The 17500-nt window shown below is 38.2% G+C and overlaps 1 protein-coding gene across 2 annotated transcripts in view; it reads right to left on the bottom strand.

Annotated features, from left to right (window-relative positions):
* The window catches only part of LOC135219122 (cholinesterase-like), an 82793-nt gene that overhangs the window by 47796 nt on the left and 17497 nt on the right, over nt 1-17500 (bottom strand). For both annotated transcript variants that reach the window (XM_064255574.1, XM_064255573.1), the window contains exon 2: nt 14652-15428. In XM_064255574.1, coding sequence (XP_064111644.1) covers nt 14652-14960 — 309 coding nt within the window. In that variant the 5' untranslated portion in view covers nt 14961-15428. The remainder of the gene's footprint in view (nt 1-14651; nt 15429-17500) is intronic.

Here is a 17500-nt window from a genome sequence, read left to right on the forward strand (position 1 = left end):
GCTTTACTAACGCCATCATTAAAAACCTATTTAAAAGTATTTTCTTTTTTAGAGACAATAAATAAAGAATAACAACATATTAGACAGAAACACAACAGTGAAAAGGGTATAGCGTATAAGGAGGCCTGAAGGGAGTGTAAACAAAGAATCAGGTCATAGCAATTAGGCAATAAACATTTGGGTGGAAGATGTTTGGTGTTTCAGAGTTCGTATACAGTTAGCTTAATCCTGATTGATTCAAGGGGAAATAGTTCCTCTATATGTCGGGTCCTTCCTACAATATATTTAAATGACTGGCATCTATGTGCGTCTCGCAACTTTACTGTGATTCCGTATGTTAGATTGTTCGGGATTCCATGGTCGACAGCCCGTTCTGTAGTAATATATATATATATATATATATATATATATTATATAAGTATATATATATATATATATATATATATATATGTATATATAATATATATTACTGGTGGTTAAAAATGTTCTCTGTTACAACAGAATTCTATCTGAATATAAGGAGCCCATAAAGACAACAAAATATAGAGAGAAAATACTTTATTTCAGAGACTGTTGTCTCTGAAACATTGGTTATTATATAGTATTTTTCTCTCTATGATTTTTATCTGGTGGCCGTCTTTATGGGCTCCTTTTATGTATTAGTTATTAATCTAATATATATATATATATATATATATATATATATATATATATATATATATATAATGTATATGTATATGTATATGTATATATATTTATATATCCAGTGTAGCACGAAAGAACACGGGCTTGAGAATATCCTTAAATCTACTGTACAAAGGTATAAGGGATACTGGGGACCTGGAAACTTGGAACAAGTTTATTTCGTAGATTATTTAGATTATTATACAATTTCAAGGTCGCACAGTGTGACCTTTAAAATGTAGAATACTAGAATACGTGAACTGCGAAAGTAATTGTTCCTAGTGAGCAGTTTCGCTTACCTTTCTACTGTGGATATATATTTATATATGCGTGTGTGTGTGTGTATATGTGTAATATGTGTAAATTTAACAAATATATATTAAAATATCTGATCCCAGTTGGACTCATTGTTAAGCAAACTAGATTTCCTTGCAACTTAAATTTCGATTTTCATAAACATTTACTCTCTCTCTCCTTGTCTCTCTCTCTCTCTCTCGCTCTCTCTCTCTCTCTCTCTCTCTCTCTCTCTCTCTCTAACTCGTTCATACTGTTCACATCTCTCTCCCTCTATCTCCGTTTTCACTAATCGCCTCTCTCTCTCTCTCTCTCTCTCTCTCTCTCTCTCTCTCTCTTTTATACTGCTCAAATCTCTCTCTCCCTTTATCTCCGTTTTCACTAATCGCAACTCTCTCTCTCTCTCTCTCTCTCATTCTGTCTAATCGTTTATACTCCTCACATCTCTCTCTCGCTCTATCTCCGTTTTCACTAATGGCATCTCTCTCTCTCTCTCTCTCTCTCTCTCTCTCTCTCTCTCTCTCTCTCTCTTTCGTTTATACTGCTCACATCTCTCTCCCTCTATCTCCGTTTTCATTAATCGCATCTCTCTCTCTCTCTCTCTCGTTTATACTGCTCATATCTCTCTCTCCCTCTATCTCCGTGTTCACTAATCGCCTCTCTCTCTCTCTCTCTCTCTCTCTCTCTCGTTTATACTGCTCACATCTCTCTCTCCCTCTATCTCCGTTTTCACTAATCGCATCTCTCTCTCTCTCTCTCTTCTCTCTCTCTCTCTCTCTCTCTCTCTCTCTCTAATCGTTTATACTGCTCACATCTCTCTCTCCCTCTGTCTCCGTTTTCACTAATCGCATCTCTCTCTCTCTCTCTCTCTCTCTCTCTCTCTCTCTCTCTCTCGTTTATACTGCTCACATCTCTCTCTCCCTCTCTATCTCCGTTTTCACTAATCGCCTCTCTCTCTCTCTCTCTCTCTCTCTCGTTTATACTGCTCACATCTCTCTCTCCCTCTATCTCCGTTTTCACTAATCGCATCTCTCTCTCTCTCTCTCTCTCTCTCTCTCTCTTCCTGTCTAACTCGTTTATACTGCTCACATCTCCCTCTCCCTCTATCTCCGTTTTCACTAATCGCATCTCTCTCTCTGTCTGTCTGTCTGTCTCTCTCTATCTCTCTCTCTCTCTACAAAAAAAAAAAAAAGAACACCAGCGACCCTGCCTTCCCAATTACACCATAATTGCAGGAAACATAAGGACAAGAACTCCTCCTTGTCTTCTTTCCACATGTTAATGATGCACCAGTTATATAAAAAAAATTCTCATTACAAACCTTCACCTGATGCACATTACAAGAGCAATACAATGTCATCGTAACGGCGTATACGCATTGTCCCTGGAGCTGGATTATTCTCGTCACGAAGGAAAACAATTCCAGTATGTGGAACAGTGTGTAAAATAAAATGAATATTGTGAAATGTCAATGCTTGTGTTCTTTCATTCGTAGTATACAGAAATGGTTATATTCCTCAAGGATCTCTATTTTTCTTTTTTTTTCATTGTGTGCATACATGTATAGTATATATATATATATATATATATATATATATATATATATATATATATATATATATATATATATATATATATATCCAAATTTGCACACACATGTATAGTCACTCACATATACATATATATATATATATTCAAAATTGTGTTTTCCTAATTGCGAAAACGCCAACAGCAACAGTCAATGTATAATTGTCTTTATTGAGTGATACAAACGTAGCGGTGATGATGTATCTAATTTTATCTTTCAGTAAATTGAGGATGAATGACAGATGTCACAGAGAATTATGCAAATTCGCTTTCCGACTCTTCTGCACCATAACTGAGTTATTCGTTGTTTTCTTACGTTAAGAACTTTTTTTGATTTGAACGACTTTGCTCCTGTCCACTTGCATATTCTCTCTTGTAAGTGCAAAGTGGTATTTCCTTCCTTCTCTAGTTCTGGTCAGTAATTCCACCTGGAATGCATTCTTAAGGCCTACTAAACGCCTCAGTGGTGTGGTCGGTATGGTGTTGGCGTACCACCTTGGTGGCCGCGAGTTCTATTCTCGGGCATTCCACTGAGGTGTGAGAGACGTGTACTTCTGGTGAGAGAAATTCAATCTCGACGTGGTTCGGAAGTCACGTAAAGACGTTGGTCCCGTTGCTGTATAACCACTGGTTCCATGCAACGTGAAAACAGAATACTAACAAATAACAAATAACTAAGGCCAGCTAGATTTATTAAGAAATTCTTCTTTCATAAACTGGCTCTCGTGTTTTGTCCACATCCTGAACTCGGCGGAGAAATCTTTATCTATCAAGTTGGTTCCAAATTAAAGAGACCACACTAAGCCTTAAACAAAATGTTCAATTATTTCAAATTCTGCTGTTGGTAGAATATTAGAAACTCTTCAGTCATCTTTCACATTTCCGTACAACGTGAATTGAATTCATTGTCTTCATTTGGAATTATCAAAAGTAGCTGCTGCTGCAGGGGCCAAAAACTGAATGGGGACCGCCCACATGATTTTCGGTTATGCACTCTGCCCGGACCAGAGACTGCTTTGATATCACTTTCAGACATCTCAGACGTGCGGAAGCCATTCCTTTCTTATCCTCCGCTTTGTAAAGGTTGCTCTTCATGTTCAATCTTAAATTTCGTCAATTTTAATGTCACCTTGTAAATAATTTTAGATTATTTTAGTTCTTAACAACTAGCTTTTATGAGTAACTTTAGTTTTTTTATGTATTCCTTTTTAAATTACCAAGTAAACTTTAAATTTTATATTTCATAAATGTGAATTATTTTTATATTACAGACTGATGATGTGTCATGATGGCATGAAACGTTGCTTAATAAACTTTTATTGATCCTCTGAGTTTCGGTAACCCTACTGATGACTATATATATATATATATATATATATATTATATATGTATATATATATATATAATATATATATATATATATATATATATATACATATCTATATATATATGTGTGTGTGTGTGTGTGTGTGTGTGTGTGACAGTGTCAACGGATATTCTGTGACCTTGTTTGTAACCTTTGGTTGTTCGTTTCCCATCTCTCCTTGGGTTCGTCTGGGTTCAGTGACCTTCCTCTGCCTGATATTTCAACTCCAATTCACCTTCTAAATTTTGGCCCAAAACTGGAACTGGAATTTAGGCCAAAGGCCAAGCACTGGAGACCTATGAGGTCACTCAGCGGTGACGCAACTGTTAGGAGAGGCTGGAAAGTCAGGTAGGAGAAGGAGAATGCAGTAAAACGAATGAAAGGGGGTTGTAGCTATAGGGTCCGAAGGGACGCTGCAAGGAACTTTAAGTAATGCTTGCTGTGCACTGCGTGAGGTGCACTGTCGGCACTACCCGCTTACCGAGTTCAATTCTTATTAAAGAAGCAAAGCTGATCTGGAAACAAAGAACTCAATAAGTTCGATTTGGTTTTACTGTCTCTACCCTACTTTTCCAGTTCTTCCAGCCTCCTTTTTTTAGAGACAGTGACATACCGTTTTCTATGGGAGTGAGTATAAACTTACAAAACTAGGGAAAGCTTAAAAAAAATGAGCTTAGAATCAGAGAAATCCATCCAGTGCACTCAATCCTCGCTCTATAAGGGAATGAAGGTGATTATTATAAACTCAGGGTGCCCCTTATAGTGACGGCACATGACAATTATCGTTGATAATCTAGAATTATGGAATTATGTGAAGGATTATTACTCTGCAGAATTGCATTACAGTTCGTCTGAAATGTATCGGTACAGATAAATGAATTGAAGAGTGATTTCATATCAAGCTCTGATGAAAAGCCACAGACACACAAATCATTTGATATGGTAGGATCATAAAAAAGGAGAAAAAGAAGAAGAAAACAAAATGAAAGGAAAATAAACCAAAAATTTTCGCATCACTCAAGAACACCCGATCACTTCAAAGTCCACAGTCCACTCACAAACGCTCGCCTTTCATTTCCACATAAACTTCGAGGCAAGATATATATATATATATATATATATATATATATATATATATGTAATTCTCAAAAGTCGAAGACCCATCCATTCCCATTCATGACGCACCGTTTGCCTCTCATCAAATACCGTGGAAAAACGACATCGTCCAGTAATTGTTTCATCCATAAGCCCCCGTTGACATTCGTGGCTCGCTTCATGCTGGATTCGTTAGCCAACATGGAGCATAATTTGACTGTATTGATACGCCGTGTTTAGAATATATAGGCGCTGAGTACCGGGCAAACATACGAATGCAAATGGGTATTGAACTGTATCTGAGTGACTCGGGAATAATAATAATTATAATAGGCCAACAACGTTGTTTCTGTTGACATACTGGCAGACGATGGAGCTGAAATATGGAGCTGTATAATTCTAATATCTCTTTGAATCTAAGCATCCTTTTGTGATATAGGAAGAGGACATACTTCACCTTTTATTGCTCTGCTCGGGTGCGCTTTCGTCAGTAGAAAGGGAATCTTTATTATGCAAATACCGGAGAGACTTCATTGACGAATTTCACTGTTTCCAAAGGCTACGAAAAATTTTGTATAAGACGTGCTATTCATAATGCGTCGAAAGTTATTTATTAGCCTTTTGCTTAACCCCAACTTTTTTAACTTTTGCTGTCCAGCCTCTCTAACTATTACCTCTTAGTTCGACTACGACGTTTTCCACCCTAGTTTTCTCTTCTAGATCCTTGTATGTACTTCATCTTATTTATTTCCTAAACATCTTCTCACTGTTTCAATCATGGAGCGGCTGAAAGTACCACACTGGTTGGGTTGACAACCTGAGATTCCTGATTCATTCATTATTGAAAAATCGACTCTATTATTAATTACTTTTTGGGGGATGCTGCTAATATAAAGGGGAAATAAACTACTGCAAATCAACATCCATCCATTCCTCAGAGCGTCGGGCTCTGGAACAGCCTCCCTTCAAAGGTGTCGAGCAACTGAAACCACCGAAGTTCAAAGCGATTCTTATATATCTTAATGATTTACTTACGGTTTCATCTATTTATTTGTTCATTCGTTGATTTATTTTTTTCTTTCTTTTTTAATAACCGGTCGCTTCTTTCTGTATTTCTGTATCACCTTCTGTGCTTTCCTTCACATGAGTGGGCTTGTTCACTATGAATAGGGGTTTATCATCTTGATAATAATAATGAATAATAATCAATAATAATAATAATAATAATTAATAATTAATAATGAATGAATTAAATAATTCCGTTTGGAAGTCTGATTTTTAAGTCAGTGGTCACTGTGGGCTTGTTCTATATGAACAGGGTTCGTCTTCTGAATGATAATAATAATAATAATAATAATAATAATAATAATAATAATAATAATAATAATAATAATAATAATAATAATAATATTCTTTAGAAGACTGTATACAAGTCAGTGGTCACTGTGGGCTTGTTCTATATGGAACAGGGTTCGGGTTCGTTCTGAAGAATAATAATAATAATAATAATAATAATAATAATAATAATAATAATAATAATAATAATAATAATAATAATAATAATAATAATGAACAGGAATAAGGGATACCAACAGAACAAACTATTCGGAAACCAACCAGAAAAGACTATACAGCCAACTAAGAGGGAAGAGACAACCACCCAGAAATTCCTGAAGCCGAACCAAGTAAGAGTCTCTGGGAAAACATATGGAGCAATCCGGTATCACACAACAAACATGCAACATGGCTCCAGGAAGTCAAGGAAGAAGAAACAGGGAGAATAAAACAAAGATTCACAGAGATCACGACAGACACAGTCAGACACAACTAAAGAAAATGCCAAACTGGAAAGCCCCAGGTCACGATGAAGTCCATGGATACTGGCTCAAAAACTTCAAGGCCCTACACCCACGAATAGCAGAACACTCCAGTATTGTATCCAAATCACCATGCACCCAAATGAATGACCACAGGAAGAACATCCTTAGTACAAAAAGACAAGAGTAAGGGAAATATAGCCAGTAACTACAGGCCTATCACCTGCCTACCAATAATGTGGAAGTTACTAACAGGTATCATCAGTGAAAGGCTATACAACTACCTAGAGGAGACAAACACCATCCCCCACCAACAGAAAGGCTGCAGAAGGAAGTGTAGGGGCACAAAAGACCAGCTCCTGATTAGACAAAATGGTAACGAAGAACAGTGGAGAAGGAAAACCAACCTAAGCATGGCATGGATAGACTATAAGAAAGCCTTCGACATGATACCACACACATGGCTAATAGAATGCCTGAAAATATATGGGGCAGAGGAAAACACCATCAGCTTCCTCAAAAATACAATGCGCAACTGGAATACAATACTTACAAGCTCTGGAATAAGACTAGCAGAGGTTAATATCAGGAGAGGGATCTTCCAGGGCGACTCACTGTCCCCACTACTCTTCGTAGTAGCCATGATTCCCATGACAAAAGTACTACAGAAGATGGATGCCGGGTACCAACTCAAGAAAAGAGGCAACAGAATCAACCATCTGATGTTCATGGACGACATCAAGCTGTATGGTAAGAGCATCAAGGAAATAGATACCCTAATCCAGACTGTAAGGATTGTATCTGGGGACATCAGGATGTCACGCAGAATTGATTTGCCTGTCGTGTTGAAAGAGTAACGGCAGATCCTAATCTGCTGATGGTATTTTTTTCGCGAAATAGAAGGTTTCTCTCTACTTCTGTTATTTTCGTTTATTTTTACCGGTGTGCCATCCAGCGGGTTTCTTAATTTTCAAACTATAACCAAATCCTGACTTAATAACAAACTAAAACCTGTCAAGAAAAAGGAGATGACGTAATCTGTTATAGGTCAAAGGAGACGCAACCCTACTAAGCGTTGAGGCGATTGTGTTAATATGGGGAAAGGTGACCTTATCAGTTACATAAATAAGACAGACCTTAATGTGTACTAGGGAGAGGTGACCTTATCTGTTATATTAAAAAAAGACCTTAGTGCGTGATAGGAAGAGGTGACCTTATCTATTATATTTATAAGAAAGGCCCCAGTGTTTAATGGCGAGACAGGTAAAAATTGATAAAAAATCAAATAAAGAGAAGTTGGTAATCTGTTATAACAAGGTGACGTAAGCTGTCTTAAGGGAACCTTGCATAACCCGGGACATTTGCAGACTACTTGTCTCAGCCATGAAATGGTCAATACGAACGTGAGGGTTATACCAAAAAAACATTAGGACTTGGAAATCAATAAAAATGACATTAAACATTGAAATGCCACAGACCAAAAACTTTCAACTCGATCTTTATGTAGTCCTTTTTCTGAATAATAATAATAATAATAATAATAATAATAATAATAATAATAATAATAATAATAATAATAATAATAATAATAATACACATGGGCAGTGCCAGTAATCAGATACAGCGCAGGAATAGTGGAATGGACGAAGGCAGAACTCCGCAGCATAGATCAGAAAACCAGGAAACATATGACAATACACAAGCACTACACCCAAGAGCAAATACGGACAGACTATACATAACACGAAAGGAAGGAGGGAGAGGACTACTAAGTATAGAGGACTGCGTCAACATCGAAAACAGAGCACTGGGGCAATATCTGAAAACCAGTGAAGACGAGTGGTCTAAAGAGTGCATGGGCAAGGAAGGTACTAATAAAAGTAGACGAAGACCCAGAAATATACAGAGACAGGAGAAAGACAGACAGAGCAGAGGACTGGCACAACAAACCAATGCACGGACAATACATGAGACAGACTAAAGAACTAGCCAGCGATGACAATTGGCAATGGCTACAGAGGGGAGAGCTAAAGAAGGAAACTGAAGGAATGATAACAGCGGCACAAGATCAGGCCCTAAGAACCAGATATGTTCAAAGAACGATTAGACGGAAATAACATCTCTCCCATATGTAGGAAGTGCAATACGAAAAAGGAAACCATAAACCACATAGCAAGTGAATGCCCGGCACTTGCACAGAACCAGTACAAAATGAGGCATGATTCAGTGGCAAAAGCCCTCCACTGGAGCCTGTGCAAGAAACATCAGCTACCTTGCAGTAATAAGTGGTACGAGCACCAACCTGAAGGAGTGATAGAAAACGATCAGGCAAAGATCCTCTGGGACTATGGTATCAGAACGGATAGGGTGATACGTGCAAACAGACCAGACGTGACGTTGATTGACAAAGTCAGAAGAAAGAAAGTATCACTCATTGATGTCGCAATACCATGGGACACCAGAGTTGAAGAGAAAAAGAGAGGAGGGAAAAAAAATGGGAATAAGTATCAAGATCTGAAAATAGAAATAAGAAGGATATGGGATATGCCAGTGGAAATCGTACCCATAATCATAGGAGCACTAGGCATCGATCCCAAGATCCCTGAAAAGGAATCTAGAAAAAACTAGAGGCTGAAGTAGCTCCAGGACTCATGCAGAAGGGTGTGATCCTCCTAGAAAACGGCATACATAGTAAGAAAAGTGATGGACTCCTAAGGAGGCAGGATGCAACCCGGAGCCCCACACTATAAATACAACCCAGTCGAATTGGAGGACTGTGATAGAGTAAAAAAAAAAAATAATAAATAATAATAATAATAATATGTTCATGGACGACATCAAGCTGTATGGTAAGAGCATCAAGGAAATAGATACCCTAATCCAGACTGTAAGGATTGTATCTGGGGACATCAGGATGGAGTTTCGGATAGAAAAATGCGCCTTAGTCAACATACAAAAAGGCAAAGTAAAGAGGACTGAAGGGATAAAGCTACCAGATGGGAGCAACATCAAACACATAGATGAGACAGGATACAAATACCTGGGAATAATGGAAGGAGGGGATATAAAACACCAAGAGATGAAGGACACGATCAGGAAAGTATATATGCAGAGACTCAAGGCGATACTCAAGTCAAAACTCAACGCCGGAAATATGATAAAAGCCATAAACACATGGGCAGTGCCAGTAATCAGATACAGCGCAGGAATAGTGGAATGGACGAAGGCAGAACTCCGCAGCATAGGTCAGAAAACCAGGAAACATATGACAATACACAAAGCACTACACCCAAGAGCAAATACGGACAGACTATACATAACACGAAAGGAAGGAGGGAGAGGACTACTAAGTATAGAGGAATGCGTCAACACGAGAAAACAGAGCCCACTGGGGCAATATCTGAAAACCAGTGAAGACGAGTGGCTAAAGAGTGCATGAGAAGAAGGACTAATAAAAGTAGACGAAGATCCAGAAATATACAGAGACAGGAGAATGACAGACAGAACAGAGGACTGGCACAACAAACCAATGCACGGACAATACATGAGACAGACTAAAGAACTAGCCAGCGATGACACATGGCAATGGCTACAGAGGGGTGATCTAAAGAAGGAAACTGAAGGATTGATAACAGCGGCACAAGATCAGGCCCTAAGAACCAAATATGTTCAAAGAACGATATACGGAAATAACATCTCTCCCATATGTAGGAAGTGCAATACGAAAAATGAAACCATAAACCACATAGCAAGTGAATGCCCGGCACTTGCACAGAACCTGTACAAAAAGAGGCATGATTCAGTGGCAAAAGCCCTCCACTGGAGCCTGTGCAAGAAACATCAGCTACCTTGCAGTAATAAGTGGTACGAGCACCAACCTGAGGGAGTGATAGAAAACGATCAGGCAAAGATCCTCTGGGACTATGGTATCAGAACGGATAGGGTGATACGTGCAAAACAGACCAGACGTGACGTTGATTGACAAAGTCTAAGAAGAAAAGTATCACTCATTGATGTCGCAATACCATGGGACACCAGAGTTGAAGAGAAAGAGAGGGAAAAAATGGATAAGTATCAAGATCTGAAAATAGAAATAAGAAGGATATGGGATATGCCAGTGAAAATCGTACCCATAATCATAGGAGCACTGGGCACGATCCCAAGATCCCTGAAAAGGAATCTAGAAAAACTAGAGGCTGAAGTAGCTCCAGGACTCATGCAGAAGGGTGTGATCCTAGAAACGGCATACATAGTAAGAAAAGTGATGGACTCCTAAGGAGGCAGGATGCAACCCGGAACCCCACACTATAAATACCACCCAGTCAAATTGGAGGACTGTGATAGAGCAAAAAAAAAAAAAAAAAAAAAAAAAAAAAAAAAAAAAAAAAAAAAAAATAATAATAATAATAATAATAATAATAAGATAATAATAATCTATTCTTTAGAAGACTGTATACTAGTCAGTGGTCACTGTGGGCTTGTTCTATATAAACAGGGTACGTCTTCTGAATAATGATAATAATAATAATAATAATAATAATAATAATATAATAATAATAACATAATAATAATAATAATATTAAAAATAATAATAATAATTTTCTAAAAGCCTGTATTTCAAGTCAGTGGTCACTGTAGGCTTTTCCCATATAAACAAGGTTCGTCTTCTGAATAATAATAATAATAATATAATAATAATAATAATAATAATAATAATAATAATTATGAGCAAAGCGTGAGGAACAGAAGGCAACGTTTTGAGAGAAAGTGAACAGCCCCGAGAGCGATTCATTTCCCCTCGCGAGTCGTTGTCATAACTTTCTCTCCTCCTTTTCCCAGCTCAGGTAGTCCCACTATCGCCTACGACAGGAGAACTTAAAAGACTTCAAAACGATCCTAAAGTTGAGCATTCCTTATCGAAGTGTCCCCCAATTCCGTGGGGTGTGGGTACTGAGAGGAGGGCTGGGGGGTGTGGAGCCAAGGAACGAATGGTAGGTATGTGTGACCTCTCTTCTCTCTCTCTCCGTCTCTCTCTCTCTCTCCATCTCTCTCAAACACGAGGTTCCGAGAACTATGACGGAGAGGGTGAAAATGGGACTATTTTTTTTTTATTTGTCATTTGATATTCTATTTAGATACGAAAATTCCACGTCAGTGTGCCCAAAGTGCATGAAGTCATGCGTGTGTAGTACACATAAACACACACATATATATATATATATTATATATATATATATATATATATTATATATATATATATATATATATAATATATATATATATATATATATATATATATATATATATGTAAGTGTGTGTATGTATCCGTGTGAATATATATATATATATATATATCTATATATATATATATATATATATATATATATTACTCGTGTGTGGGCGTGTGTCAGTCTGTAAGGAATGTATTATGTATCTATATCTGAATGCATGCGTTTGTAAAACTGAAAAGCGTAGTCCCTAATTTTATCATAATTCCTAGCGAATGACGTTGGTTTGAAATGACTTTTTAATATCCATACTCAGACCATCACCATTTTTCTGTTCATTGATTTCCCTAAAAGAAAAAAAAATTCAGGAACTAAAAATTCGTCCGGGGAGAAAACCTGGTTTAATAAGGGATCTTTTTGCCCTGGGTGTTTTCAAAACCGCCTTTTTCCAAAATCTTCTTTCCATTTGAGACCGGGAAGATTCTTTACCTTGATTCGAAAAGTTTCGCAGAATCGAAGAAAAAAAACGTATGAAGCTTAGCACAATAAAACATTTTTGAAAGTGAAAGTGGAATCATTTAAAGAGAATATTTCTATCTGATCGAACGAGAATAAACACGATGTTGGATTTAATGCGGCAAACTTATAACCTTAAGAGTTCTTTTATGACTGAGGCTGGAACAGATCCGAAAAAGTAGCAGCTAATAAAAGCCGCTACAGCGGATACTCAATGCCACCAAAAGTAGATTTATCTATCCTTCGGTGGTCTCGTTATGATGTTGTATGAGCCGCGACTCATGAAACTTTAACCACTGCCCGGCGGTGGCCTATCCTGTATCGTTTGCCAGAAGCACGATCATGGCTAACTTCTGAGGCTAGAGGGCTGCAATTTGGTACGTTTGATAAACGGAGGATGGATGATCAACGTACCAATTTGCAGCCCTCTAGCCTCGGTAGTTTATAAGATCTGGGGACGGAGAGAAAAAAGTGTGGACGGACAGGCAAAGCCAGTACAACAGTAACTTTTATTCTCCTCCTCTTTGTCAGGAAAATGTTAAAAAAATGTTAAAAATGAGAACACCAGAATGATAACGTCAACCGTGTTCTGAACCATTAATAATTCATGTCGCTTTCATGACGTTTCATCTCTGCAACTTGGCGTCGCAACACCGAAGGTCACTGAAGTCGTGCTGGCAAAATGAGCTGAAATGACGGGAAGTGCATCTGACGCCAGTGAGATCACGGCGATTAAAAACAAAGGAACATTAGTAGTAGGATACACAGAAGGATCCTCAGGAAATATATATTTGAATCAGAACCAGAAGCAGAACAGAGTCCTGGAACGGAGAGAGAGAGAGAGAGAGAGAGAGAGAGAGAGAGAGAGAGAGAGAGAGAGAGAGAGAGAGATTGACTCATGGTGATAACAACGCAGCAGCTGCAAGAAACAGAAGAATCGTTCCTGTTTGTCAGAAGTTGCTCTGGAAGAGGATCCGACGAGAAGCTCTGAAGACGAATAATAAAAATAAAAGGGGTCGAAAAAAATTTAATTCAGATGATAATAGCTATATTTTTCTTTTATCCTCCGTTGCAGTTGCAGTTGCAGTTGCAGTTGTTGCTTTTGACGTTGTTTATTTTTTTCCGAACAAGCGACGGGGTAATTGCCGCAACGTGTTAGTCATTATTTTCAAGGGAGGAGGAAGTTCTCTCTTCCGGTGGTTGTGACATTCTAAGCGCAGGCGGTTTCTGGAACAAGGCTGGAACGCGGTGTATACACTCAGCGGACGTGCGGGGATGCGTCGCTCATTTAAATAACAACAACAACAACAACAACAATAACAGCAGTAGAAGCAATAATGGAGCACCAACTACATCTCTGATCTAGATTTCTGAGTGCTCATTACGGAGAGTAATTGGGATACTTAACGACCCGACTGGTAAAAGTAGATTAGGTTTTTTTTTTTTTTGTTTTTTTTTTTTTTTTGGGGGGGGGTTTTTTTTTTTTTGGGGGGGGGAGCTCTCCATAGAGGGGCCTGTGGTCTTTTAATTGGTTTTAATTGAAAGGCAGAGTTACTTGCTTACGTATTTGTTGCCATACGAGCTAGCGCCTGCGCATAAACGCATATACGCTCGTTCGCATATATATATATATGTGTGTGTGTATATATATATATATTATATATATATATATATATATATATATATATATATATATATATACACACACATATCTATATATATATATATATATATATATATATATATATATATATATAAAAGGAGTCCATAAAGTCCCGGTACCATTCCAACACATAAATACTTGTAATGGTACTGGGCTTTATGGACACCCTGTATGTCTAATATATATATATATATATAATATATATATATATTAATATCTATATATTATATATATACATAATTACATATATACATATATACACACACACACATATATATATATATATATATTCAGTTGTCCCAGGAAGAGGACAGTCTAAGAAATTTTATAACGAACTCCAGGATAAAAGCACAAATTATCATCATAAATATCAGCTAAAATGAAACAATTTCACTACTCACCCCTTGAATCGTCCCCTGACGAAGTTTGATCGTCGTGTCCTGAGCGGCTCCTCTGACGACCAGGAATCCCAGAAGGATATTTAGGGCCAAGAAACGACCGGCCCAGTTCCAAAGGGCGTCGTCTCTTCTCTTGTCCTTCGAGAACCGCCCCGGTGGGATCCTGGTCATCGCAGCCGGGAGGAGGTCATCTCTGATGATCCTCGCGCAATCTGCAGCAGTCAACGACGAGGTCCCCCCGGGAAGAGGAGGAGGAGGAGGAGGGGGAGGAGGAGGTCGGTCTTTGAACTTGGGTCTTTTTCGAACGGTCATGCCGAGTCTGCTTGCTCTGCTTGGGGGGTGTCTGTTGCCATGATGCTTTTGCCACTGGTAAGCAGAGAGTGCCCCGGCTCATCTAAGTTCCGTTACCCGGACCTCCAAAACTTCAAGCGAAGATTCCCCGCGACGCATCGCGACCCCAGAGCGAATCTCGTTTCAGCAATTTACTGACATTTTTACCTATGTGTTTATCAGTTTGTTAGTTTGTCTTCTCTCCCCTAATGACTAACTGATCCCTCTCTCTTCTTCCTGTGTCTGCTATCACCTTCTGTTGCTTTTCTGATGTACACCATAATATTCTTGAAGCATGACTTTCAAGTTAATGGCCCCTGTGGTGCGTTCATCTTCTAAATAATGACAGTTGTCTCCGGAATTTCTATGTTGCCAGTAATGTCTTTGTTATTCAACATCTCAGGTTAAATTGCTGTAGGTCTGAATCCATGACGTTCGTTCAAAAATACCCTGTAAAACAAATAAAAGATCATATTAGTTTTTACAGTATGTCCTGATGTTTAGTTTCTACGTTGATGTATATGCTGGGGAGCGAAGAAAAGGAGATAGAAAGGGCAACAAAATTAATTTTATAAACATTCCTTCAAAAAGAAAAGGAAGAATCAAAGAACTCTTGAGATTAACAAATAAATAAAAATGAAAATAAATTAGTCTTTCATATGCAAGATTTTGTTGATTTTTTCCCAAAGGAGCTAAACGAATCAAAGAACGCTTTGAGAGTAAAAAAAATAAGAATAAAAAACTAGAGTCTTTCATGTACAAGATTTTCTTGAATTTCTTCCCAGAGGAGTTAAACAGGCGTTCGCGTGAGCGAACTCCCCTGTCATCTGCTTCCTCAAAGATAAAAGTAAACAAATGGGTTATATGTCGGAAGTATTCCCAGCATTCGCATCCTGGCAACTTTTTATCCTCGAGCTCTCTCGTTTCCCGCTGATTACACAGCGAATAAAAGTGTCCCTGCACAAAGAAAACAAGAAAGAAAGTAAAAATAGAAAGAGAGAGAGGGGGAGAAATGACCCTTCCTCTAGAGTTGGTGGAACGTGCAAACGAGTGTCATTGTAGAGGTGGAATTATTATTTGCTATTCTGGGGTATTCCCCGACCCTTGATGAATGAGCCAGGTGAGGTGTCTGGAACGAGAGAGAGAGAGAGAGAGAGAGAGAGAGAGAGACGTGCTCAAGTGCGAGGTGCAAGTTCTGCTTACGCGACAGAAATTAAATGGAATGAAAGGTGATGAGACTCAATCACACAATCAGGAAATCTCTCTCTCTCTTCTTCTCTCTCTCTCGTCTGCAGAGGCAATCGATACCAGTGCATGTGCATGTAAGTATGAACTCGTGTAATGTGAGAATTGGCGTACATAATAATCTGCGCTATTTGGTATCAACTACACAAAATAACATTAATCACAAGATGCTGTACGATGTATTCTGTGTATTACTGAGAAATACAATAGTTATTGGCAGAATAATTGCGCGGATTAAGGTCATTATTAACCATTGGAGTCTATTGTACAAATACCAGGCAATAGAAGATACAACACACGGTTCTTAACTCCATTTACCTCGATAGGGATCATTTTTCTGTTCCCTTCCATTCACCATCGTGCTATGGAGTTCTCTTAAGCCCATCCTGGTCTCTCTAAAAGTCTTATAAGCTCCATAATAGCTCTTCTTTCTAGAGGCGAGCCCTACTTCAGCAACTGGCAAGACGATTGACTGGTTAGTAGCTGTAATTGCCAAGTTTTATCTAAATAAAGAAATATCGAGACTTGCAACAAGCCACAAAGCAAACTGTTACGAACGGCAACAGTCTCCACGATAGGACTGAATCTAAAGCAATTAGTCTGACTGAAATCACTACAAGGCTAAACTCACCCTTCAATCCTACCTTTAGAAGTGGTAGCTACCCTCTACCTCTCTCTTTTTTTTTTAAAAGGTATTGTTTTGGTCACTAATTCCTTAAGCTCGAAAGTTAAGTTCCTCCTCTGCCCAGGCAACCTGTGACGCCTGTCGTGCTACTTCTCACAATTTTTCTGTGGAAATCGGTAATACTCTAAGCCTAAGGAATACGCGATTCAGTGACTGTTTCCCCAAGAAAATGTAAATTAGTCAATATGTATTTATTCCATCACATAAATAAGGCTTATGTTCAGTCCGCGACTTCCATGGCATTACTAAAATTATTTTCAATAGTATTTATTTGCTTATTTGTTTATCTCTCTATTTATCTACTTATATTTTACTTGCGTTCTGATCTCCAATACCTCCTGATGCACCCTATCTTAAGCACGACACTTGTGTATAACTTACCTAAGCAGCAGATGAATTTTGAACGATAATTTAAGAGACGAGAGAGAAGAAGAGAGAAGGAAGAAGAAGGAGGAGAGAAGAAGAGAGAGAGAGGAATAACGTTAACTTTTGTGTATAACTACCTTTGAACGATTTAATTTGAAGAGAGAGAGGAGAGAGAGAGGAGAGAGCAGAGAGAGAGAGAAGAGAGAGAGAGAGAGAGAGGAATAAC

Source organism: Macrobrachium nipponense, chromosome 1 (genome assembly GCF_015104395.2).
Source record: "Macrobrachium nipponense isolate FS-2020 chromosome 1, ASM1510439v2, whole genome shotgun sequence".
Lineage (NCBI taxonomy): Eukaryota > Metazoa > Arthropoda > Malacostraca > Decapoda > Palaemonidae > Macrobrachium > Macrobrachium nipponense.